The 22876-nt window shown below is 44.3% G+C and overlaps 1 protein-coding gene across 4 annotated transcripts in view; it reads left to right on the top strand.

The window, feature by feature from the left end:
• Dlec1 (DLEC1 cilia and flagella associated protein) overlaps positions 1-22876 on the top strand; it is a 54091-nt gene that overhangs the window by 9450 nt on the left and 21765 nt on the right. For 2 of the 4 annotated variants that reach the window (XM_074060018.1, XM_074060022.1), the window contains exons 3-19: positions 470-580; positions 1853-2052; positions 2248-2468; positions 3511-3589; positions 8367-8454; positions 9172-9345; positions 10079-10215; positions 11173-11265; positions 16256-16346; positions 16983-17145; positions 18223-18415; positions 19154-19212; positions 19786-19954; positions 20306-20399; positions 20617-20747; positions 20854-21012; positions 22482-22621. In XM_074060018.1, coding sequence (XP_073916119.1) covers positions 470-580; positions 1853-2052; positions 2248-2468; positions 3511-3589; positions 8367-8454; positions 9172-9345; positions 10079-10215; positions 11173-11265; positions 16256-16346; positions 16983-17145; positions 18223-18415; positions 19154-19212; positions 19786-19954; positions 20306-20399; positions 20617-20747; positions 20854-21012; positions 22482-22621 — 2302 coding nt within the window. The remainder of the gene's footprint in view (positions 1-469; positions 581-1852; positions 2053-2247; positions 2469-3510; positions 3590-8366; positions 8455-9171; positions 9346-10078; positions 10216-11172; positions 11266-16255; positions 16347-16982; positions 17146-18222; positions 18416-19153; positions 19213-19785; positions 19955-20305; positions 20400-20616; positions 20748-20853; positions 21013-22481; positions 22622-22876) is intronic. The other 2 variants (XM_074060019.1, XM_074060020.1) reach the window with 2 other exon arrangements.

The raw sequence follows: 22876 nt of genomic DNA on the forward strand, positions 1-22876 counted from the left end.
TCTAAATAATATAACTTTACTACTATTTCTTGGCTTACCAACTATAGACATTATGAATTTCCCTCTATACTAAATGAAACTTTCTCTCTTATGTGTCTTTGGGTTAGTAGGAGTTTGACTGACCTAGCTGGGCATGGCTGACTGGCCTAGCTTCAAACTGTAGGTCCAGCTGTGCCTGGTCCTTGCTGTATGTTGGGCTCAGCTCCACTCCACATGGATTTATGCTGGTGTCTAAGGTGAAGGGGCAAGGAAGCTCTTCTCTGTTGATGGCCAAAAGCTCATGAGGGAAAACTTACTGGGCAAGCACATTTCAAATCCATCAACATATCATTGCCCAAAACAACATTAGTAAAGCGTTCTGAGAAGGGTCCTTAGATAGTTTAATCTTAGAAGATAAGGCAAGTTTGGATTTAGCTTCTTCCACATTGGTCCAGCTTGAAACACCTTTATCTTCTTCCCCTCCATATAGTGAAGACTGTCTTCAGGTGGTGTGTAGATAGTGAGTTGCTACGGAAACATCATTTGATCTGCCCAGAGGATTACTACAGTGATCCAGTGCCATTTTGCTCTGCACCTAAAGGTAATGCTTCTGTGCTCCAAACCTCAGACATCATGCAGGGGATGTTCCATAGTATAAGGACCACATTAGCTCTTTCTTTGTTCATAGCTTCTATAGTGACTATTGGAAGGGTCAGATTTGTGTGCAGCTTCCTCATTAGCAATATTAATAACTGCAAGATAAAAGTTCCATCTTCTCCAGGAGGAATATGATGTTTCTGTTAGCTGCTCAATACCCAGAGATCCAAATGTGTTTAAATGTAGTTGAATGAGCAAATATAAAGAGGGACTGAAGACACAGATATGTAGGGAAGCAAGTTCTTGATGGAGCAGAATGTGAACCAGGGCTTCCCCATTCAGAAAGAACATCTTATTCATCCATTGAGAATGGGAAGAGAATGGTTTGGGAGAATGGAATGGGTGTATGTGTGTGTGATACTATAATCAGGGAGGCAAAAGCTGAGAATTAGTAAGGTGGGAAGCTGTGTTTTAAAGCAACAAGATAGATTGTGGAAGAGTTGCTGTGTGGATGGAGAGAAGTCAATTGGATCTGGATGCCAAGCATCACAATTGCTTAGTGGTGCCAGGCTGAAAATACAAACTTTCCAGCAGCCCCAATCAATGGGACTATGTGATGATCTCTGAGACTTTGGAGCTTAGAAGGAATCTGGGGTGGGAAGATTCAGATGCAGAGAAATGTGGGTGATGATGAGAAGTGTTCCTCTGATGAGTTCCTAAGCCACAGAAGGAAGACAGCCAGGAAGGGGCAGCAGAATCAAGTGTCCTAGGACACCAAGCAACTTAGTATTTTACAATTAGTTGGACTTTCACCATCTGATGCAGGCAAATAAGGATGGCAGTTAACATATACTGAGGTAACCAGGCATTGTGTTAAGACGTGTGGGGTACCAGTTTCATTGTATACTTGCTAGCAATAACTGTTCTCAGTTAGCCTTTGGGGGATGATCTTATAGGTGTAAGAAGAAAATTTTGATTCCTTATGTGAGATTTTTAAAAAGTATGTCCACACTGGGGTATGTGCCCATGTATGTGACAATGGTCCACTCATTTTCTTTGTTGGAAAATTGAAAGATATTTTAAATCTCAAATACATGGAATAAGTTCCAGAAGTAATTCATATGTTGAAGAGCAAATACATCTAGTGTAGTAAATGTGAAAGTTTAAGAGAAAAATTCAATCTGACAGAAGTTTTGGTGGCTTTATTTGTTCAGCTTAGAAAAGTCTACCTCTTCACTGGGGTATAGTAACTCACTTTGTTTCCTTGGTGCCACAGGTGCCATCCTCCCTGAATGTTCAAAACTGACATTTAGCTGTAAGAAGCATCCAAATCCAAAGGCTGACTTGGAAAAGGAGGTTGAGTTGTCTTGCAAGGAGAAACATCCCGAAGTTGTGGATGAGTTTGATTACACTGTTGACAGCCTGACATGGGACTCAACTCTTAAGGTCAAACACAAAACCAAAGAAACTGTCAAGGTTAGTTTTGAAGTATGTGCGCAGTAGTGTGTAGGGGCAGTGGCAATAGGAGGTGATGAGTGGGAAGGAATGATGAATCTATAGCACACTAGGGTAGTGTTTGCATTGACTATCTGTGGGTCACACAGTTGGCCAAGATGTCAACACATACTGTCCCTTTGCCTGTCGTTGACTATAATTTTGTATGTTTTAAAGAATGCAAGTCCACCAAAGAATAAAAACTGGATGAACCACTTATGTATGCCACAGAGAGAAATGGAGCGACTTCTGCTTGCCAGAATGGAGACTCGGAACCAATTCCTAAAAAACCCTAGGTTTTTCCCTCCTAACACTCCATATGGAGGCAGGTCTCTTATTTTTCCTCCAAGGAAGCCAGCACAGATAGGAGAATTCCCAGGAGCAAAGCCAGAACAGAGGTATGTCTTTCTCTGATATATATTCTCAGACATTCTAGCCCTTTAGAGTGAAACCTAGAAGGCCCTGAGTCTGGTCTTGACTGAGGAGGCCCCTAGACTTTAGGAGGCAGGGTAGCAGTATCGGAACAGAGCAGGACTTTGACATTCCCCCAGAGTCCTGGGCTTATGCTTTTCTGACCTATTAATGTAAAAAATAGAGGAAAAGAGGGCTAGGGGTAGACATGGGCCCATTATGGACATGTGAATGGTTCTGGTCCAATAGGAATCTCTATAACCATGTCCTTCTTTCATGGGCTTCATATGTCTTGGGGGATAGCAGTGTTTAGCATTTGGTTAGTTACAAGTAATTAGTATAAATGGTGGTTTTTCTTGTTTTTGTTGTTGCTGTTGAGATGGATTTGAACTCAGGGCTTTGATTTGCAAAGCAGGTGCTCTATCACTTGAGCCACACCTCCAGTCCATTTTTGATCTGGTTATTTTAGAGATGGGGGGTGTCTCACAAATTATTTGCCTGGGCTGGCCTCAAACCATGATCCTCCTGATCAAGTAGCTAGAATTACAGGTATGAACCACTGGCACCCAGTATGATTTTTCTTTAAGAGAGTGCCATTTGCTATATTTCAGTAATTGTCCTGATGAAGGGAATGAGTTGCTTCATAATTTTAATGGACTTAAAACTATTAATGTTTAATGGACTTAGAACTATTAATTAAAGTGACATCCTTTAACAAAGAAAAGAGGAAATACTAATATTTGAAAAGAAAAACTATATTAAAAGCCCAGTTAATATATTGGTCTTTAAACTTGCAGAGTTTTCCCTATGTGTGTTGAAAATTATAGATGTAACTACATATGTCTTCACAAAGATTGGATAACACTAAAATTATTTTGTAATCTGCTTAAACAACCAGAAAACATATTGTGACACGTTGTGAATACCTTTGATAGCTTAGATGTGTTATTTTTGCATTAAAGTCACTGCATAATAATCCCTCATTTAGACAAAACTCACAGCCTTTCTCCCCTTTTTTTCCTCCCACAGTTGTTCGGATATTCCAGTGTTTTTAGCTAAGCCATCAGTCGTGTTTTTCACAGATTATGAAATTGGACCAGTTTATGAGGTAGAAATCTTGATCCCACCCCATTTCCTTCCTTATTTAAAAAAATTTTATTATGGAACTTTTGAACTATGCACAACACTAGGGAAAAAACTGAATGCACATAAATGCTCCCGTGCTTATCACCTAGCATCAGCAGCAGTCTACATTTTGCAAATCAGATTTCATGTATTACATTATTTCATGTATTTCATGTATTACAACTTCTTTATGTGTGTCCATGTGCACATGCATGGCTGAAGTGCTATGAGGGAAGCCTTAACAGACTATACTGCATGTCAGTCCTCAGTTAATGTTTATGTATCTCTAACAGATAACGACTTTTATAAAACAACCATGATACCATTATTACATTCATTGATATTAGCAGAATCCTTAATCTCATCTTGATCTTCCTCCACTTGTTAAAAAAAATTAGTTGATTTCTTTGAATCAGAATGTAAACATTACATTTGGCTAAAAATAAGTCTTTATTTTCTCTTCATTGAGTGTAAGTCCTCCTCTGTACCCTGTTTTTTTTTTTAATGTTATTTATTTGTTGAAGATACTATAATTTCTTCCATCCTAGATTTGGCTAATTGCCTTATTGTAATGATGTTAACCATCTGAGATCTGATTAGATTCAGGTTTTTGTTTTGAGGCAAGAATATTTCTCTGCTAGTCCCCATAGTTCTTATTGTACTCCATCAGGAGTTGACTCCAGGGTTGAGGCAAGGAAAATATAAGATGAATCTAAAGTATCTTGTTATACCAGAAAGTAAGGAAGTGCTAAAAAAGGAGAAGAGGTGGGGAGACATGTCAATGTGTCTTAATGGAGATGTGCCAAAGAACATGTGAATGTGTCTTAAAACTGTTACAGGGTTATTCCTGTTTGACAGTGGTGGGTATAGTGGACAACCTTCCCAGATTAGAAGAGCTTAGAGGTTTTAGGAGAGGTTAATTTATGGAGATGACTTTGATAAGAGTTATCTTATACATCGAGGCATCTTGGGAAGAGATTTATAGAACAGTGGAGAATTATTGATAAATACCTAGCAAACAAAATAATTACTTGATTATTAACTCCAGGAAAAACAAAAAAATTATACAAGGGAGAGAAATGGATCATAGTTTGAGTCTTGCTTAGCTGTGAATAGCATTTACATAGTACCTGTAATAGAAAAATTAATTACTGACCTCACCAGTAATATGATAGGACTATTTTGAGAATATGGGGGACAAGAAGGGAATGTCATATGTTGAGTTAGATATTGGAGAAGAAAGAGAATATCCATATCATCCATCCACAATTAATGCCTAAAACTAAAGGGGGAAAACGTGCCATGCTATTTGGAGATATGATGTAAATACCAGAGTAATCAGCTAAAGGAAGAAAAAGTGTTTGTCCTTGGACAGTAGGAAATGCCAGGGAAGGAAAGGATTTCTGTTTTTAAAATCTTGTAGAATTCTCTGCCTCTTTAAACTATGAGGCTGTCCAACTGTTATGAAAATAACTTTAAAAAGAACTTTATGCACACACGCACACACACACACCAAAACAAAAATAAAAACACCAGGCTACCATTCACACTGATCCCTATTTTATAGAAATTGTTCTAGGGACTAGGAGAAAAGGAAACTTACCCTCATTTTTAGGTAGTGAGCCTAATAGTGCCTTAACACCAAATAAAACACACAAGTCAGTCTTTTGTAAGACTGAAACGCAGATAAAGAAATATTGGGTAAAAAGCAAACCAAATCAAACAGGAATGAAACACATACAGAGCATACATACACATACACACACTCAGGAATGTAAGGAATGTCTTCAGGGAGGGGAGGTGGCCTGCAGTTGGCAGTTGGCTGCCCAAGCCTGTCATTTTTCCTTCCAAGGCTTTCATGGCTGTTAAGGAAAGCCAGCCTACTCCATGCTCCTTATAATTAGACTGCCTCAGGCCTTACAGCCACTCCAGATACTACATTTCACTGCCTGACTGTCCACCTATACCTCATTCCACCTGAACACTGGTGGAAGCATTAATAATTGTGATGCCACCATACCAGGGTTCTCAGACCCTACTTCATGCTAGCTAGAGTTCTTACTGGTGAGTAAGCCAACTCTAGAATTGCATCCTAAGGGTTTTGGACCCTTCTGATACATAAAGTGGAGCCTGAGATGGTGAGATTATTTACCATCATTTACAATTCCAGTGAGGGAGGAGGGAGAGGAGATGGAAGGAAGGACAGCTAGTATAAGAATGAATTATGGAGCTGACTGCCACTGAGTGTAATTGATAGTTTTCTCTTATGGTGCATATTCTAGGAAGGTTTATAGACTCCTGGCTCCTGTCTTTCATGGGTTGGAGCTTTGCCTTATGTGGCTAGAAGCAAGGTATGCTTCCACTGTTGGAGTAGCTGTTGCCAGGAACAGCTCAATCTAAAATGGCAGTGGCAGACTCTAGCTGTATGACTGAGGGGACAGCACAGGTTCTTGCTAGGGCTAGTCCATGCATGGGTGCAGACCTGAAGATCCAAAACCGAGTTTAGTCTCCTTGCTGTATCAATAATCATTTAAAACCTGCCACCTTACTCCATATGCCAAACCAAATAGTTTCCAGTAAAGATCTCAAAGAAAAAAAACATAGGTATGAAAAGATTTCTTGAAACTGAAGAACAAACCAAAAAAATTGGTAAATTTATATTAAAATTTAGCAACTGGGTTTATAGCTGAGAGATAGATTACATGCTGAGGCCGTAGGTTTAATATCCAGCACCAAAAACCCAAAATTTTTTCTATCAAAAGATAATACAAGTTCATAAGCTTGGAGATGTTTATAACATTTACTGTATAAAGAATCAGGTATGGCATGGTGCATGCCTGTAATTCCAACACTTAGGAGGCTTATACAGGAGGATCTCAAGATCTTGTCTGCCTTGGCTGCATAGCAAGACCTTGTCTCAAAAAGAAAAAAATATTATCCAGCATGTATAAAGAATTCCTACAGATCAACCCATTTTATTATTTTAATTTCCCTTTTATTAACAATGGGTGAAAAAAAAACAAAGGGTGAACATTTTACATATGTACAAATTTTGCCCTGGTTCATACATGGATCGGTGCAATGAATTATGATAGTCAAAAAAAGGCTTGAAGAGATAGGGTATAGCTCAGTGGTAGAGCACTTGCCTTGCATGCACAAGGCCCTGGGTTCAATCCTGAGCATCAGAAAAATAAAAAATAAAAAAGACCTCAATGTTGGTTAAGGAATATACAACTGTGGATAAAAGTATGAAGACGTTCTTCAAATTTTTGTAGATGTTATCTGAGAGGGGGCTGGCAGAGGGCTTCAGCTCTTCACCTGTATTGTTAATGTTTTGATTCTTAAGCTGGGCAATGGAAACATGACTTTTGTCATGTTCAAATTTATACATCTTTCCTAATATTATATTTCACAAAATTGAAGCAAAAGATGTGTATATGTCTTAAGCTACCTTCCTTTTCTAAGTGCTCTGCTGGGTGCTATTGTGGGGTTAGTTCCAGGCTTTGCCCTTAGGGGTCTTCCTTTCTGGAGCAGGGAGAAGAAGGTGGGGCTTAATAGGAGCTGGGTGGGCTGAGTAATGGATGGAGAGAGGCCCAGTTACAATCCTGGTGCCCATAATACCCCTTGACTGGACCTATGGGAAGAAGTGGCCCAAAGGCATATGTAGGAAAAAGACATAAATGAGGTGAGGTAAGCAAAACTTTGGAGCCAGACATCCTGGGCTCAAATATCACGTTGTTGCTTATAAGCCTCATTGCACTTCAGTCCCCACTTTTCCTGGTTGTTGAGGAGTTGAGGCGGCACAGGGTAGATGATGGATAAACAGTGTGGTCAACTATGGAGTCAATTAACAGGGGATTGAAAATATTTAAAGGAATTCAAGAAAGTTCCAAAAAGACAAAGCTTGAATTTGCTGTGTGTTGAGCACTAAAGGGACATAGGGGCATACCCTGCCAACACCCCGCCAGTTCACTTTGAGCAGTGTTCACCGCAAGCGTCATCCATGTGCTGTGTTAGTCTATGGTGGTTCTGTGTATGCTGAGCGTGTACAGGCTTTTCTTCTTCTAAAGAGTACAGTGTAAGGGCTAGTTACATAGCATTTACTGTGTATCATATATTATAAGTAATGTGAAGATTATTAAAGTATACAGGAGGATGTATGTAGGTTATATGCCAATATTGCGATACTTTTTTTCTTTTAGACATAATTCTTTTTATTATTATTGTTCTGCTGGGTAGGGGTACATTTACGAAGGTTCTTACAGTGTATCAAATATATCATACTTGAACTCACCCCCTCCACTGCTCTCTTTCAACCCCCTTCCCCTAATTCCTGGAACAGTTTCAACAAGTATCATTTTTGCACTTATATACATGTGTATACATTATTTGCACCATATATAACATTTTATAAGAGCCTTGAGCATCTACAAATTTTGGTATCTGCTGGGTCCTGGAGACTGAGGGTGGGACGGCTGCAGGTGTTTTTTTAAACAATAGGACAAGATGTAGGTCAGATATACTCCCACCTTCATTTTTACCTTGTATTTTATTTTTCACTATGGAAATCTCCCCAAACAGAAGTAGATAGAATAGCATCATGAATCTCCATGTATGTACCCATCTTCCAGCTTTATGTGACCCACCTTATTTAGTTTATGCCGCTCCCCCTTCCCATATTATTTAACATAAATCCCAGACATTGTACCACTGTGTCCTTAAATGTCAGCATCTAAAAGAGAACCCCTTCCTCTGTACAGATGGTGATCGCGCTGCAGAACACCACTGCGACCAGCCGTTACTTGAGGGTCCTCCCACCTTCCACTCCATACTTTGCTGTAGGGTTGGGTGAGTTTAATGTAATAGGTTTCCAGATTACCTCAGAAGTGTGTGCTGGGCGGGCTGCCAGTTACTGATACTCTCTACCCCCTCACACACACCATCAGCCCTTGTCTCCTGCCCCATCCTGAACTGAACTGGGCTGGCTTCTTCCTCAGTAGTCCCTGGGGGCCCTCACACTCAGCCTGCAGCCTGCAGCCTGTCTTCCCTCCTCCCTGTGAGGTCCCAGTCCAGCATCTTGCAGATCCTCTCTTCTGTCACCTCCCTTCCACTGATTCTGTCACCTCCAGGTGATAGCTTCATGCTGTCACTGCCCTGGTCAGGCCCTTGTTGCTCCTGTCACCACCAGGGCCTCTCTGCAAACCTTTCAGCTTTAGTGTCAGCCTGTATGTCAGGAACTCTGGTCTTGTCACTCCTAGCCAGAAATTTCAAAGGGCTCTCTGCTGTCCATGAAATAAACTAAACTCTAGGGCTAGGCATGCTCCACCTAACTGTTCCTGTTGGGCTATCTGTGACACTCCCTCTTGAGTCCTGGCATTGTTACCTGAAGTCCCTGCCCTTGAAGCCTGCTCTCTAGCATGCCCTGGTGGTTCTGCCACCAGCCTGGCCTTGTCCAGAAGGCACTGACTTATAGAATCAGCTCCAGCTGTGGTTGGCCTCTGAAGCAGCTGAGCCTTGGTGAGTAGCTGGTTCCTGATTCTTATTGGCTACTTTTGTTATGCACAGGGATGTTCCCAGGAAAAGGTGGAATGGTGGCTCCTGGAATGACCTGCCAGTACATTGTTCAGTTTATTCCCGACTGTCTTGGGGATTTTGATGATTTAATTTTGGTCGAAACCCAGTCTGCCCACACACTTGTGATTCCCCTGCAGGCCCGAAGGCCACCTCCTGTGCTGACCTGTGAGTGTGTACTGCACTATCCTGGGGACTTAAGGCTGGAGAGTCCCCAAGAAAACTGCCTGCCTCTCGGGGCCCCTTGATCTGAGCATGGAGCTTGGTTTTCTCAGGCGGAGGTTTCTGGGTCCTAAGGAGGAGCCTGTCAGAAGACTTCTGCATAGTTCCCTGATTTTCCTGTCTGCATTTGGGTGTTCCAGTGACTCACATCAGGGGAGGAGGCTTCAGCCTAGCTAGTCCCAGTGTAGGGGTGGCTGGCTTTTTAGCCCCTTGAGTGGCCTGGGCCACTGAAGCAAAGAAGAGTGCCTGGCCCCCTGAGGCATCCTCCATGCGGGGGACTGGGGGGTAGTGGGCTCCTTAGAAAAACTGGTTTACCTGAGCATCCTCAAATACAAGCTTCTTTAGCTGGGCACAGGTGGCAGTTGGAACTCTGTCCCCTCCTCACCTCTGCCATAACCCCCAGGACCATGCAGGGTGGCTTTGGCCAAGGCCTGAGTCCACAATCGGTGCTGATTCCCACTGTTCTAACCAGGAGTAGATAAAAGTACCATGGCGCTACTGTCCAACTAGTGCAGGGGTCAGAGCATGTCCCCATTCATCCTCTCTGCTTGGGGTGCTAGGGTGGGACCCCGTGTCCTTCCACAGCTGCTTTGAGCTCTGACTGGGCCCCAGGAGGACAATGACAGCCCATTCTGAGTGACATGTTGCTCTTCTTGTACACCTTTTCCTGTGGCTACAGTGTCACCGGTGTTGGACTGTGGTTACTGCCTTATTGGAGGACTAAAGATAACCAGATTCACCTGCAAAAATGTGGGCTTCAGCATTGGCAAATTCTGCATTATGCCGAAAAGTTGCTGGCCACCACCATGTTTCAGGGTGAGTGACCATAGATCGCTACTTAGAGAAAGAACAAATCCATCAAAGGAAATAATCCCCTGGATGGAGTTGCTAGATTGCACCACTGATTGGAAACACACAAAAGCAGAATGTTGTAACTTCTCTATCCAACTGCCATGGCTCGCATGAGTATGTGTATGGAGTGTGGAGATCAGAGTTGGAGTTCTGGTTATGCAATGCATGAACCTGAGCAAGGTGCATCCCCTCTCATTCTTCAAGGCCTGCCTTAAAGGTGACCACATTCACTCATTTAGCCCATCAGCATCATAGATAGATAGATCCAGAGGGTCACAAGTTCCAAGAAACACATTTCATATATTTCTGTTACCTGCTGGCGTGGGGGTTTGTGTCTCTGGCATGCAGTATCTTCTTGTGTGTAGACAGTGGGGCTGCAACACTGCTAGTAAGATGACAGCTTCCCTCATGACTCAGGAGCCGATAGCCAAGGGTGGGTCAAGAATGAGGCATCACTGATGTACAGTGCAGGGAAAGGACCATGTGCTTTGGGAGGGCCTGTCTCGTCTGCTTATGTTCCAAGTGGTAGTACCCTTACATCTCCTGCTAGCAGCTAGCTGGCTTTCTTTTTCTTTCTTTCTTTTTTTTTTTTTGAGCTGTACTGGGGTTTGAACTACTCAGGGCCTCGATCTTGTTAGTTAGGCACTCTGCCACTTGAGCCATGCCCACAGCTTAGCAGTAAGCTCTTTACAGATGCTCTATGACTTACTTGTTCCTAACCTTCAGAACCTCATGTGGTGCCTGGTGAAGGTTGAGAAAATTCTAATGACCTACCACAGTTTGTTTACTGACATGGCGCTGGATGATCCTTAAGATCCTTCAAATAGCAAATTGGATGTTTGGAATGGAGAGAAGTTTGTGATTTGAGCACTGTATTTTGTGATTTCTTCCACAGCTTTCTGTAATCTGTTTTTCTTTAAGGCTGTTGCAACCACTAGTTTTGTTGAACAACCTCCCTTTGGAGTCATGCCTTCTGTGTTTGAGCTGGCCCCGGGGTATGCCGTATTACTAGAGGTAGGTAATCATAATCATTTGCTTGCTCTTGACTGTTACTAGACTGAATTTGCCTCTGTTTTCCTGACCCAAATGTTCACTCCATCCATGTCCCAGCCTTCTGTAGGGCAATGACATTTGGCTGTCTTAAGACCTCTCTCAAAAAGCAAATGTGAAGTTACCTAGCATTTCCATCACAATCCGTGAATGTTGCTTGCTCACACTTAGATTGGGAGTCACCTACATCAACATCTAAGTCACCTCTAAGATTTTCCCTTGGTTTTTTCGTCTTCTTGAACCCATCCCCTAACCTAACCACACCATCTGGTCCCCTGGTGAAGAGAGTGACCTTGTTCTCACTTTCCTGTTTATATAGCCAGCGAGTCCCATCTTCATTAAGCCTTATTCTAGACCCTTATGGAAGCTCTCAGGTTCAATCTGCTACTTAAGTATGTTTCCTTTCCTAAATGGCCTCTTTTAGCGTTTTCTTTGGCTCATCACACCTGCTTGCTGATCTCCAGAAGTGCCTGTGAGAAATGGTGACACTCCCTCCTCTGTGGCTCCACACTGTGGCCTCCCTGTCCCATGGACCCTGACTCTGACTCTCTATTGTCATGTGGCTGGGTGTGGAAATTGTGGCAAACATGATAAATAGGCTCTGACATTTAAGATTAAAAACTATCTGATTTCTGGTAGGTTGGGAGATCCTAGAGCCATTGGTTCTTAAACTCAGCTGCTTATTTCAATCACCTGAGAAATTCACAAACATCACGATGCCTGGGCTCCAGCCCTGGGGTTCTGAGTTCACTGGTCTGAAGTGTGACCCAGGTGTAGGATTTTAAAACTGCCCAGGGGGTGCTTTGTGAGGACTGCTGTCATGTACTGTTTTGTCACGGGGTAAATCGTGGCTTCCTTTCCTCAGCTGCTTTGCAGTTTCAAGTGTCAGATGCGGTCTTGGTCTGGAACTCTGGAGCATGGCTCTCTAGTCTTGTCCTGCTGGTCTAGTCCCAATGAGAACCAAGTTCTCAGGGTTGGGGCAGGGCCAATTCAGGGGTATAATAGGGCTTTGTCAGTCCTTGTTTGCTGCCAATGGGGAAATGTGGTCTTGCAAGAGCCACATGCAGCCCCACCTCTGTTCTCTAGGCCTGATGTAGCCCAGGCCTTGACATAGCCTGTGGTGCATTTTTCCTTTTTTTTCATTTTAAATAAGAAGTTTATTTGAATAACCAGACACTTGACTTGAAGGGAAAACAATCTATGATTTTTTTTTTTAAATAGTAACTTACCTGTACTTAAAGACAGTTTGCCCTACATGTAACAGCTACATACAAAATGTTATAAAATTGTCCTTGGTTTTACAGTGATAAATGAAAAAATTAAAATTCTTCAATCAAAGTACGCAAGGATTTTATGTTGTTGGGTTTTTTATTAAAACAGTGAAAGCAAAAGAAATAAGGGCAAAATAGTTTCTGCTGGGTATTGGGGGGGAGAGGGAGGGGGCGGAGTGGGTGGTAAGGGAGGGGGTGGGGGCAGGGGGGAGAAATGAACCAAACCTTGTATGCACATATGAATAATAAAAGAAAAATGAAAAAAAAAACAGTGAAAGCAAAATAACTTACTAGAATATATAGAGAAAAGCTGAATGAGCATACCACTAATGTACAGAGGATATTTTCACAGAACCAGTATTTTCTCCCATTCCATCTCGATTTGATGTTTATCAAAACATACCATTGGCCACTTTGTAAAAAAAAAAAAAAAGAAAGAAAGAAAGGAAAAAGAAAAAGAAAAAATGAAAAGCATATACACCAGCTATTTTATGTACAATAAAGGAATGGAGAAAGGGGAAAATGAAAGAGTAGAGAAAGCTACACTGTAGTAGTCAGGATGTGATGGAATCAAAGTCCAGTTTTCTAATTGAGAATGTATTCTTGGTCTGTTAGAACAACAAGGTTCTGGAGTAAAGTGGCAGGTTTCCTTTTTAGTAGACTTCTCTTGTCTGCTGCTGAACACATCAATTGTACCTTCATCCGCCGGTTCCGACTGTGCAGGTGTGTCTGTTTCATTGATTGGCTGCCCGTCAAACTGGAATCTGATTTGCCTCATTGACAAAGTTCACAATACACTTTCATTAGTTTACTAAGTGGTATATGCCTCTTAATCTTAAACAGCACCACAGAACCATCCTGCCCCACCACCTTCAGATTAATATGATCGTTGTTCTCAGTCTTGACTCCTTCCTTGGGCTTTTTATCAGCCATGGTAAACGCCGAAGTCTCCTCAGCTGCCACTTTACAAAAGAGGTATCCGGTCCGGTCCGCACTGAACCCAAGCAGCACCATAGTGGCAGAAGGAGGCAGCAGTGGTGGACGAGGCATCTTGTGATGACTTTAAGGGACTGGGGCTAATCTTCTTTGGACGTGACCCTCATCCTCCTGTGATCTCCAAAGAGGGCAGCAGTGGGACTCCAGGAGCAGTGAGAGAGTTGGGGACATTTTCCCCTTTGCATTCATTATGCATTGTTTATTGGTTATTTGGGGTTTTAAAAAAATACTCATATTTCAAAATAACATTCACCTGATTAGAGATTCAAAAGATGCAAATATGAAATGCTCCTTTTCACCCCAGTTCCTCAGTGCTCCCTCCCCCTGGCACATCTGGCCAGTTTTCTGAGGGCCATTTCTGAGATATTCTAGGCCTAAATAAGCAATTACACATTATTTTTCTTTCCACTTTTCCTTCACACAGAGTGGCCTGCTCTACATTCTGTTCTGCACCATGTGTTTCATTGAACACTGAGTAGTGTTCCACAGTGTGAGTGAACCATAATTTAGCTCAGCATCCCCTATGATGGATGTGAGGATATTTTTCTGATAATAATTTAGACACACACCACTCTCTGTCCAAATGTGAGTTTACTCATAGGGAGGCATACTTAAAGTCAGCTGCTGATCAGAGGTCCATGCTCTCATAATTGTGATACATATTTCCCACATCCCTACCATGTTACATTGTACTAGTTTATACTTACAACAACAGTATGTAATAGTGCCTGCTTAACTAGGCACCGGTGGCCCATAATCCTAGTTAATTGGGAGGATGAAATTGGGAGGATGGCAGTTTGAGGCCAACCCAGGCAAATAGTTTGCGAGACCCCCCCCATCTCCAAAATTAACAGAGCAAAATATACTGCAGGCGTGGCTCAAGCCATAGAACACCTGCTTTGTAAGTTTGAAGCTATGAGTTCAAACCTTAATGACACACACATACTCACACAAGTGCCTATTTTTTTAATCCTTAGCAATACAGTGTATTATCAAACTTAAAAAAGCTATTATCATGAACATTTAAAATATATACAACTGCAAAGGGAATAGTTTAATGATTAGTCATGTATTCATTACCCAGCTTCAACAACGATCAACTCATGGCCAACTTTATTGCATCTACTTTCTCCCTCTCCCTCAACCAATCCCCACCCTGCCTTTCTAGATTATTTTGAAGAAACCCCAGACATTATATGATTGCTTTTATCAGAATGAAATTATGTCCCTTGGCTGGGAATGTAGGTCAGTAATAGAGAGAAAGAGAGAGAGAAAGGAAGGAAGGAAGGAAAGAAAGGTGAATGGGAGGGAGGAAAATAGAGGGAAAGAAAAAATGGAAATAAATAAGTTAGTTTCTTGTCTCTCGCACCACATAGAAAACACCAGATAAACGATTTACATGTAAAACTTGAAAGTATAAAACTGCCGGAAGAAAACATGGGGGAAAGCCCCATGAACTCAGAAGCACTGGCTATAAGAGCAAGACCGGACAGATGGAATTACTAAGAAGCTTCTGCGCAGCAAAGGAAAGACTCATCAGAGTGAAGAGACAAGCTATGGAGTAGAGAAAATATTTGTAAACAATACATGTCATAAGGAGTTAATATCCAAAATATATAAGGAATTCAAACAATTCAATCAGAAGAAAGTAATGTTTTTTTTAAATAAGTAAAAGACATGAATAAACATTTCTCAAAAGAAGACATACAAATGGCCAATGGGCATATGAAAAATTGCTCAACATCAGAGAAATGCAAATTAAAACCACAATGAGATATCATCTCATACTTATTAGAATAGCTGTTATCAAAAAGATGAAAGATAACAAGCATTGACAAGGTTGTGGAGAAAAGAGATCCTTTGCACACTGTTTGTGAGAATGTAAGTACAGCCATTATAGAACAGTGTGGAAGTTTCTCAAAAGATTAAAACTAGAACTACCATATGACCCAGCATCCTCACTACTGGGTATATACACAAAGGAAATTAAATCAGTATGTCAAAGAGACATCCTCACTCCCATTGTCATTGCAGTACTATTCCCAACAGCCAAGATGCAGACTCAATGTAAGTGTTCATCAACAGAAGAATGGATAAAGAAAATGTGGTATATATGCAGAATGGAATACTATTTGGCCCTTAAAAAGAAGCAATTCCTGTTATTTGTGACAACATGGATGAACCTGGAGAACATTATGTTATGTAAAATAAGCCAGGCACAGAAAAATGAATACTGCATGATCGCACTTACATGTTAAATCCTAAAAAAGGATGGTGGTATGCACATATGAATAATAAAATTAAAAAAAAAAAAAAGGATGGTGGTTACCAGGGGTTGGGAGTTGGATGAATTTGGGAAATAAAAACCACTGCATTTATGACAGCTAACTTTCTGCTCTGCCAATATGATGAGTGAAATCTTTCTGAGTGGCTTTCAGTTACGTTTCTTTTGTTAAGAAGGAGGTTATGGGCTGTCATTTGTTTAGAGCCATTTGGTTTCTTTTGAAATTTCTCTTTATATCTTCTCAACATCCTCCTGGCATTGATCTAGGGTAAACCCTATGCTGAAACCTGCAGGCTTTAGGGGTAATAAGGGCAGATGGTGGGGTGCATATCTGAGAAGAGGAAGATGGGGTTGGAAGCCCCAAATGGGGGCATGACAGGATACCCCCATTTCTCTCCTCCAGATACTGTTCCTCCCAACGAGCCTAGGAAAGGCTGAGCAAACCTTCATCATCGTGTGTGACAACTGCCAGATCAAGGAACTGGTGATCACAGGTAGCTCTCAGGAGCCCCAGAGCCAGGCGGGCATGGGAGCTGTTGTTAGGGGGTGCTGTAGTCTCCAGGCACCTGTGGCTAGCTTTCAGGCCCTCCCCCACCCTGGTCAGATCTTGAAGACCCAAACCAGTGTGGCTTCTAGGACAGAGGAGTCCTTTAGTGAAGGACAGATTGAAACCTGGAGTGAAATCTTATACTGTTTCTCTTTGAAACTCACTTTGATCTCCTTTGGGGAGTTGCCAGTCACTCACACATGAATCATGAGAGGCACCTCTAGGTTTCTGTAGTGTTAGAAAGGGCCTCTTGCCAAATTGCCCCAAGATGCCTACCCTCCCTCCCTGCTTTCTTTTCTTCTTCCCTTCCTTCCATTTTTCTATCCACTGTCACTTGGCAGGCATTAGTTGCCTGCTAGGTATGTATGTGGTTCTCAAAATCACCTCCTTTTGGTCTGTGAAGAAGTGAGGATATGGATATGTGGGTCCATGGCCCTCTTTCCCCTCTGGTGTCCACTTGTGGGAATCATGGTCAAGGCCAGCTGCATGTGGACGATGGCATGAGTTCCACGGCAGCCTTTGGCCAGAGTCCTGATTTCAGCATAGTGAAACTTCACTAACCTCACTACTCTTACTTTATCAGGAACTGGGCAACTGGTTGCTTTGGATCTGATCTATATTTCTGGTGAAAAAAGTGAACCAGACCCCGGAGAGCTCACAGACTTAACAGCCCAGCACTTCATCCGATTTGAGCCTGAAAACCTTCAGACCACAGCTAGGAAACAGTTGATTATCAGAAATGCTACGTGAGTGGCCCTGTGCTTGCCTCCAACATGTACCCCTCTCCTTCCCTACCTACCCTGAGTTCCCAGTGAGGCAGGAGTTTCCTTCCAAGGGCCAGGGGGTATCTGAGCCCAATCTGGATGGATCCAGTCTGGACGTAAGGATCCAGATTTACACTCTCCATCATGGTAGCCACCGGGTAAATGTGGCTATTTATATTTTAAATCAATTAAAATTAAATAAAATTGCAAACACTTCCTCAGTAGCACTAGCCACATTTTAAGTGCTCAATTGTCACATGTAGTGGGAGGCTACCATATTGAACAGTGTAGCTAGTTAAGATCTCCATCACTACAGGAAGACTGATTGCACAATGCTACTCTAAACCACCTTGGACCAACTCAAAAATAGTTTTTGAGAGAAGTCATGCTGTGTTGTGCTGGGGAAGCCAGTCTCAGGGGCAGACAAATTGGGTCTGTGTGTTCATCTTTCACTTCTGTTTATTTCCTGACTAGCCTCTGAGCACCACATTACACCAATCCAACTTTAGGGGGTCTCCCAGCCAGGGCCCTGCTCCTGACAACTGCCCACCAACAATGTGCCTGGAGTCTTGCCCCTCCTGTTGCCATGGAGTTGTCACTATCCCTGTTGGCAGCCGGTGGGCACATATGTTTCTGGACACAGCCATTCTGGCAGGCCATGGCTGGAGGCAGAGGCCAGGGATATGGCAGGGTATAGAAAACACTTTAGAGGATTTTCCTGATATTTGGGGATGCCTACACTCTTCCAGTTTAATGATTGCAGCATGATTTTCTGGATGACCATTTCCCATGATTCACTGTGGCTCCAACATCCAGCTTCTGTATGTGGAAGGAGTGGGCTCTTACATGGTATCCAGTTAGGACTCCATGACCCACCGACTGTCCAGACTTCCCTAGGTTCCTCCATGGGAAGGGCTTGAAACCTGACCTGGTTACTTCCTGTTCCTGTTTTTTTCCTACTTTCTTCTGGAGCATAGCAAGCCAGGCCAGGGGTGGGAAGACCTGGTATAATTAGGACATGGCTTTGGATCTGCTGCCCACTGTCAGTTGCCCCCACAGGCATGTGGAGCTGGCCTTCCACTGGCAGATCATGAAACCCAACCTGCAGCCCCTAATGCCTGGAGAAACCTACAGCATGGAAAGCATCAAGTGTTACCCCGACAAGGAGACTGCCTTCTCCATCGTGCCTGAAAATGGGGTTCTCAGCCCCCATACGGACCACGAGTTCATCCTGAGCTTTTCTCCTTATGAGGTTAGAATGGTGTTATGTCATTAGTCACACTTCATTGTGTTATAATGTCTTGCCCCTCCATACATTTTCTTTTATGATTTTTAAACCATAGCTAGACCTGATGGGGTACCTAGGCATCCTGCTGAGGCTGGCACTTAGCTAGGAGTGTCCTGAGAGCCCATGCCTGATGTGCAGGACAAAGTAGCTTATTTCATTTCCAGTCCTGACCCCAAACACACCCATCAACAGCATAACCTGGGTTTATTTTCCTCTGCCCTGGTGACTTCAACAGTTCTGCTACATCAAAGAACATTATCATCCCCACTAATGCCATAGCAGCCCCTAGAGAGAGTAAGACACAGGCTCCTGAGGGCCAGCTTAGCACAGGGCCAGGCCAAGGCCCTTGTTAGAAGGTCTGGGACCAAGATGAACAGAGTTGCCTCTGGAGCCAGAACTCAGGTTCTCACTGCCTACTGGGGTGCGTGTGGTGCTTCAGACCCACCAGGGCACTGCCCAGGCCATTGTCAGCCTCCACAGGTTTTCCTTCCTGCCTCCAGGCCCAGATGAGTTAGGCACTGTTCTGGCAGGACCCAGCTCTTCCTTGGGTGGGCAGAGATAGCAGGGAAGCAGCCCTCAGTCTTTCAGAGGCTTTTCTGGTGGCCAGGCTAAGGGGAAGAGAAATTCCTGCCCTTGCTACAGACTTCTCCAGGAAACCTGACTAGAGTGCAAGTGTGTTTTGGGGTTTTATTTGTCTTGCAGATGAGGGGTTTCCACAGTGTGCTGCAGATGGTGCTGGAAGCTGTCCCTGAGCCCTTGAGGTGAGTAAGGCCTGGACCTTGATGAGGGTGGGCAGCTGAGCATGCCCTCCCTGGGGATGCTCCTGGGGCTGCTCCTAGGCAGAGGTGCATGAGCAACCTGACCACAGCAGACTTTGGGGGCTGGGAGCATTTTTGCTTTTCCCTGGCAACACTGCCTGGAACGGGCTCAGCACACAGGGAACAGAGCACTCTGGAATTGCTACAAGAGCTGTTGGCCATCCCAGGAACCTTGGGCCTGTGTCTCAGGCTCATTGCTACCCTTGAGCAACTAAGCTGGTGGCCCTTGGGGGATGTGGAGTGCTGAGGGAAGGTTTTGCCCATGATGCACTGGCCAGGACGAGGTCTGCAGTGAGAGATCCCATGCCAGAGGCTGCACTGTGGTCCCTGGAAGCAGTGCAGGTATGCATCATGTTCCAGAGACTGGCTTCTAATTGCAAGGGAGTTGATAGCTGTGGGTAGGGGAGCACTTTGTTTTCTGAAGACCAAAAATGTGGGACAGAGGTGGGAACATAAGGGATATGCTCTGGGGCTATGTCAGCTTCTAGCTTGAAGTGGGTTTGTGTTTGTGTTCAGCTCAGAGATAGAGAACCTGGGGGACTACTCATACTCTGTGGATGATGTGATTGTCCTGGAAATCGAGGTGAAAGGCTCAGCAGAACCCTTCAAGGTTCTCTTGGAGCCATATGCCCTCATTATCCCTGGGGAGAACTACATTGGCATCAACGTGAAGAAAGATTTTAAGGTAAGGCATCATCTCTCCCCTGCCTAGGCAGGCTGGAGTTGGTAGTGCTGCACTTGGCAGGTAGGGAGGACAGAGATGGAGGGATTACTGCATGGAGTCCAAAGCTATTCCTGAATCTACTGTGGCTCCTACAGATGCCTGTGTTCACAGGTCTTTGTCAGGATATGGCACCCACATCCCTGCAGCATGGAGTAGGGGTGCTATTGGATTGCGAAGGCCATGGCTTCAGATGGCCAGGAGTTAGCTGGAAGGGTATCAAGTATGCCCTTTGTGAACCCACAGTCCTTCGGCAGGTTTAGATTTGACATGGAAGGGCAGCACCTGGCAACCTGGATTGGGTGTGTCTTTCAGATGTGGAACAACAGCAAGTCACCCATCAGATACATGTGGGGGAAGATCAGTGACTGCCACATCATTGAAGTGGAACCCTGCACTGGGGTCATAGGTACTTCAGGGACTATAGAAGGGTATGACTTGCTCATGGCTGGGAGGAGGAGGCATTGTAGCAGCACATGTAAGAACCTTTGTGTCCTGTAGTCATCTCCAGCAGAGGCCTGGGCCATGTAGCAGGTAAGAAGTGGAGGAAGACCAGGCCTCTAAGCTACTGTGAAAGGAAAACATCCCTGTTTCCAGTCCCCACCTCACTTTTTTCTCTCTCTCAGAGCCCAACGAGGTTGGGGATTTTGTGCTGAACTTTACTGGGGGTGTCCCTGGCCCAGCCAGCCAGGACCTGCTGTGTGAAATCAGAGATTCACCCTCTCCAGTGGTGTTGCACATCGAGGCAGACTTTAAGGTGCTGTGAATCAGGGCTGGGCAGTTGGGCAGGTCCAGAGAGGTGGCAGGGTAGGACAAAAATCTCACCCCGGGCAGCCAAGTGACAGACTCTTCTGGGGTTTCAGGGGCCTGCCCTGGTCATCAACGTCTCAGCCCTTCAATTTGGTCTGCTCCGCCTGGGGCAGAGCATCACAAATGCCATCCTGATCCAGAACATCAGCCAGCTCCCTGCAGTGTGGCACTTGAGAGAGAGTCCTGTCTGCCTGGAAGAAAGATGTGCAGAGGTTAGTTTGGTGCTGCTAGTTCCTATGGTACTGCCTCCCCATGAGCCACTTAACCTTGGCTTATGTCTGAGCTGTGATGCTTGCTGTGCATTCAGATCACAGTTCTAAAGCTGGGAGAGAAAAGCTGACTGGCAGTGCCCTCAGTTTCCCCCACCTCTCAGGCAGCTCCTCTCCACCATGCATTCTACCTCCATCCCCAACTCAACAAGTATTTCCATTTTCTTTTCTTCCATTGAATGCAGAAGCAGGCGGTGGGTTTCTCCCCCCTAGAGCAGCCTTTTGTGGGAAGCACCCAAGGCTGCCATTACTAATGGCCATATTCCCACTTCTGCCAGCTCATCCAGGAATCTCATCCTCCTGAGGATTGTGCTGGCACCTGGGCCCAGATGTGTGGCCCAGACCCACAGACTGCAAAAAAGAAAAGAGGATTCATTTGCATCCTGAACTCTTTCCTTACTAACTCAAACTCCAATGCCTGAGCTCCGATGAGCACACAAGGCCTTCTTTTTCTATGAGAGTGAGGCCTGAGCACCCTCCAGTAAGGGCCACTCCACCTCTCTTACCAATGCAAGGAGGTAGAGCCTCAGAAGGAGAGAGCACTCAACCCTGAAAGAAGGGTGCCTTGGGTTGGGATGAAGGGAGGAAGGGCAAGCCAGGCCACATGGCACTTCCAGATAGGTGCCATCTTGGCACACATTGTCCTAGTCTCAGGGAAGGAAAAGATCAAAGAGGAGGGATAAAATCCCTTCAGCATGACTTTTCAATGTCCAGTGACACCTCCCACCCCCAGCCATTGTGGCCCACCCAGAGCCCTGGGCTACTAAGTCAGAGAAGTGCCCCTTCTCTCAGCAGGGACTGGTGGAATGGGTAGAGAGCCCTTCCCAGAAGCAGAGTTCCTTCCTGTTTTTTCCCTTCCCCCTCTGTCTGTCCTGGTTTGGGGAGGGTTAGGTTTGCTGGGTGAATAAGTCCAATCCTGCAGGGGATGAGAGGGTGTTCAAAGGAGAAATCTCGGTCTATTGACAGATTCTCCCCTTCCTCAATCAGGTGACCTCAGTTGAAGCTGTCAGGGCCTGCTCCAGGCCTTCCCAGAGGGACACTGTACCTCCCCCCATGGTTCTCAGGCTATTCTCCTACTCCCTACTCCTAATAGGCAGCTGGCAGCTGCCTACTTTGTCTTTCTCCATTCCCCTCTCTTACGTGCTCCTCTGCCTTCTACCTCTCAGATCTGGGCTGGAACATGGGGACCTCTATCTTATGTATTCCCTCACTTGGACACTTAGTTTTTGTCTTCGTAACCCTGACAGCCTCACCCAACTGTGGCTGCCCACCTGCTTGCCTCCTTTCAGGTCCCCAATGGCTCTGTAAGAGCCAGGGCAGTTTGGGGGGAGACCCTGGTTGGGTATGGCCTGCTCCCTGTGCCTCCGGAATTTCATGAGTCCTCATTCCTCACCCTTCTGTATTGATTGTAGGCATCGCCCTTCTACATTGAACCTTCAAGTGGCCAGCTTCAGCCTCTGGGGGAGTGCAAAGTGACAATCACTCTGGAGGCTTTGCAGTGCCAGCGTCTGCAGACTGTACTGGAGCTGGAGGTGGAAAATGGGGACTGCAGGTATAGGGGCAGGCAGTGTGGGAAGATTATGACAGAACTTTATGTATATTCACAGTATATTTATAGTATGTTCAGTGATTTATTTTTCAGAACACTGCTGAATTTAAAACTATTATTGATTCTGCAAAAAGAATATAAGTTCAACCACATTCAAAAACATTGTGTTGTTATCTAGCAAAGCAAAACATAAAAAATTAGAAGCACCAATGTTTGTCAACAGGAGAATCGACACACAAAACATTGTGACATATCTAA

Source organism: Castor canadensis, chromosome 17 (assembly GCF_047511655.1).
Source record: "Castor canadensis chromosome 17, mCasCan1.hap1v2, whole genome shotgun sequence".
NCBI classification, from domain to species: Eukaryota; Metazoa; Chordata; class Mammalia; order Rodentia; family Castoridae; genus Castor; species Castor canadensis.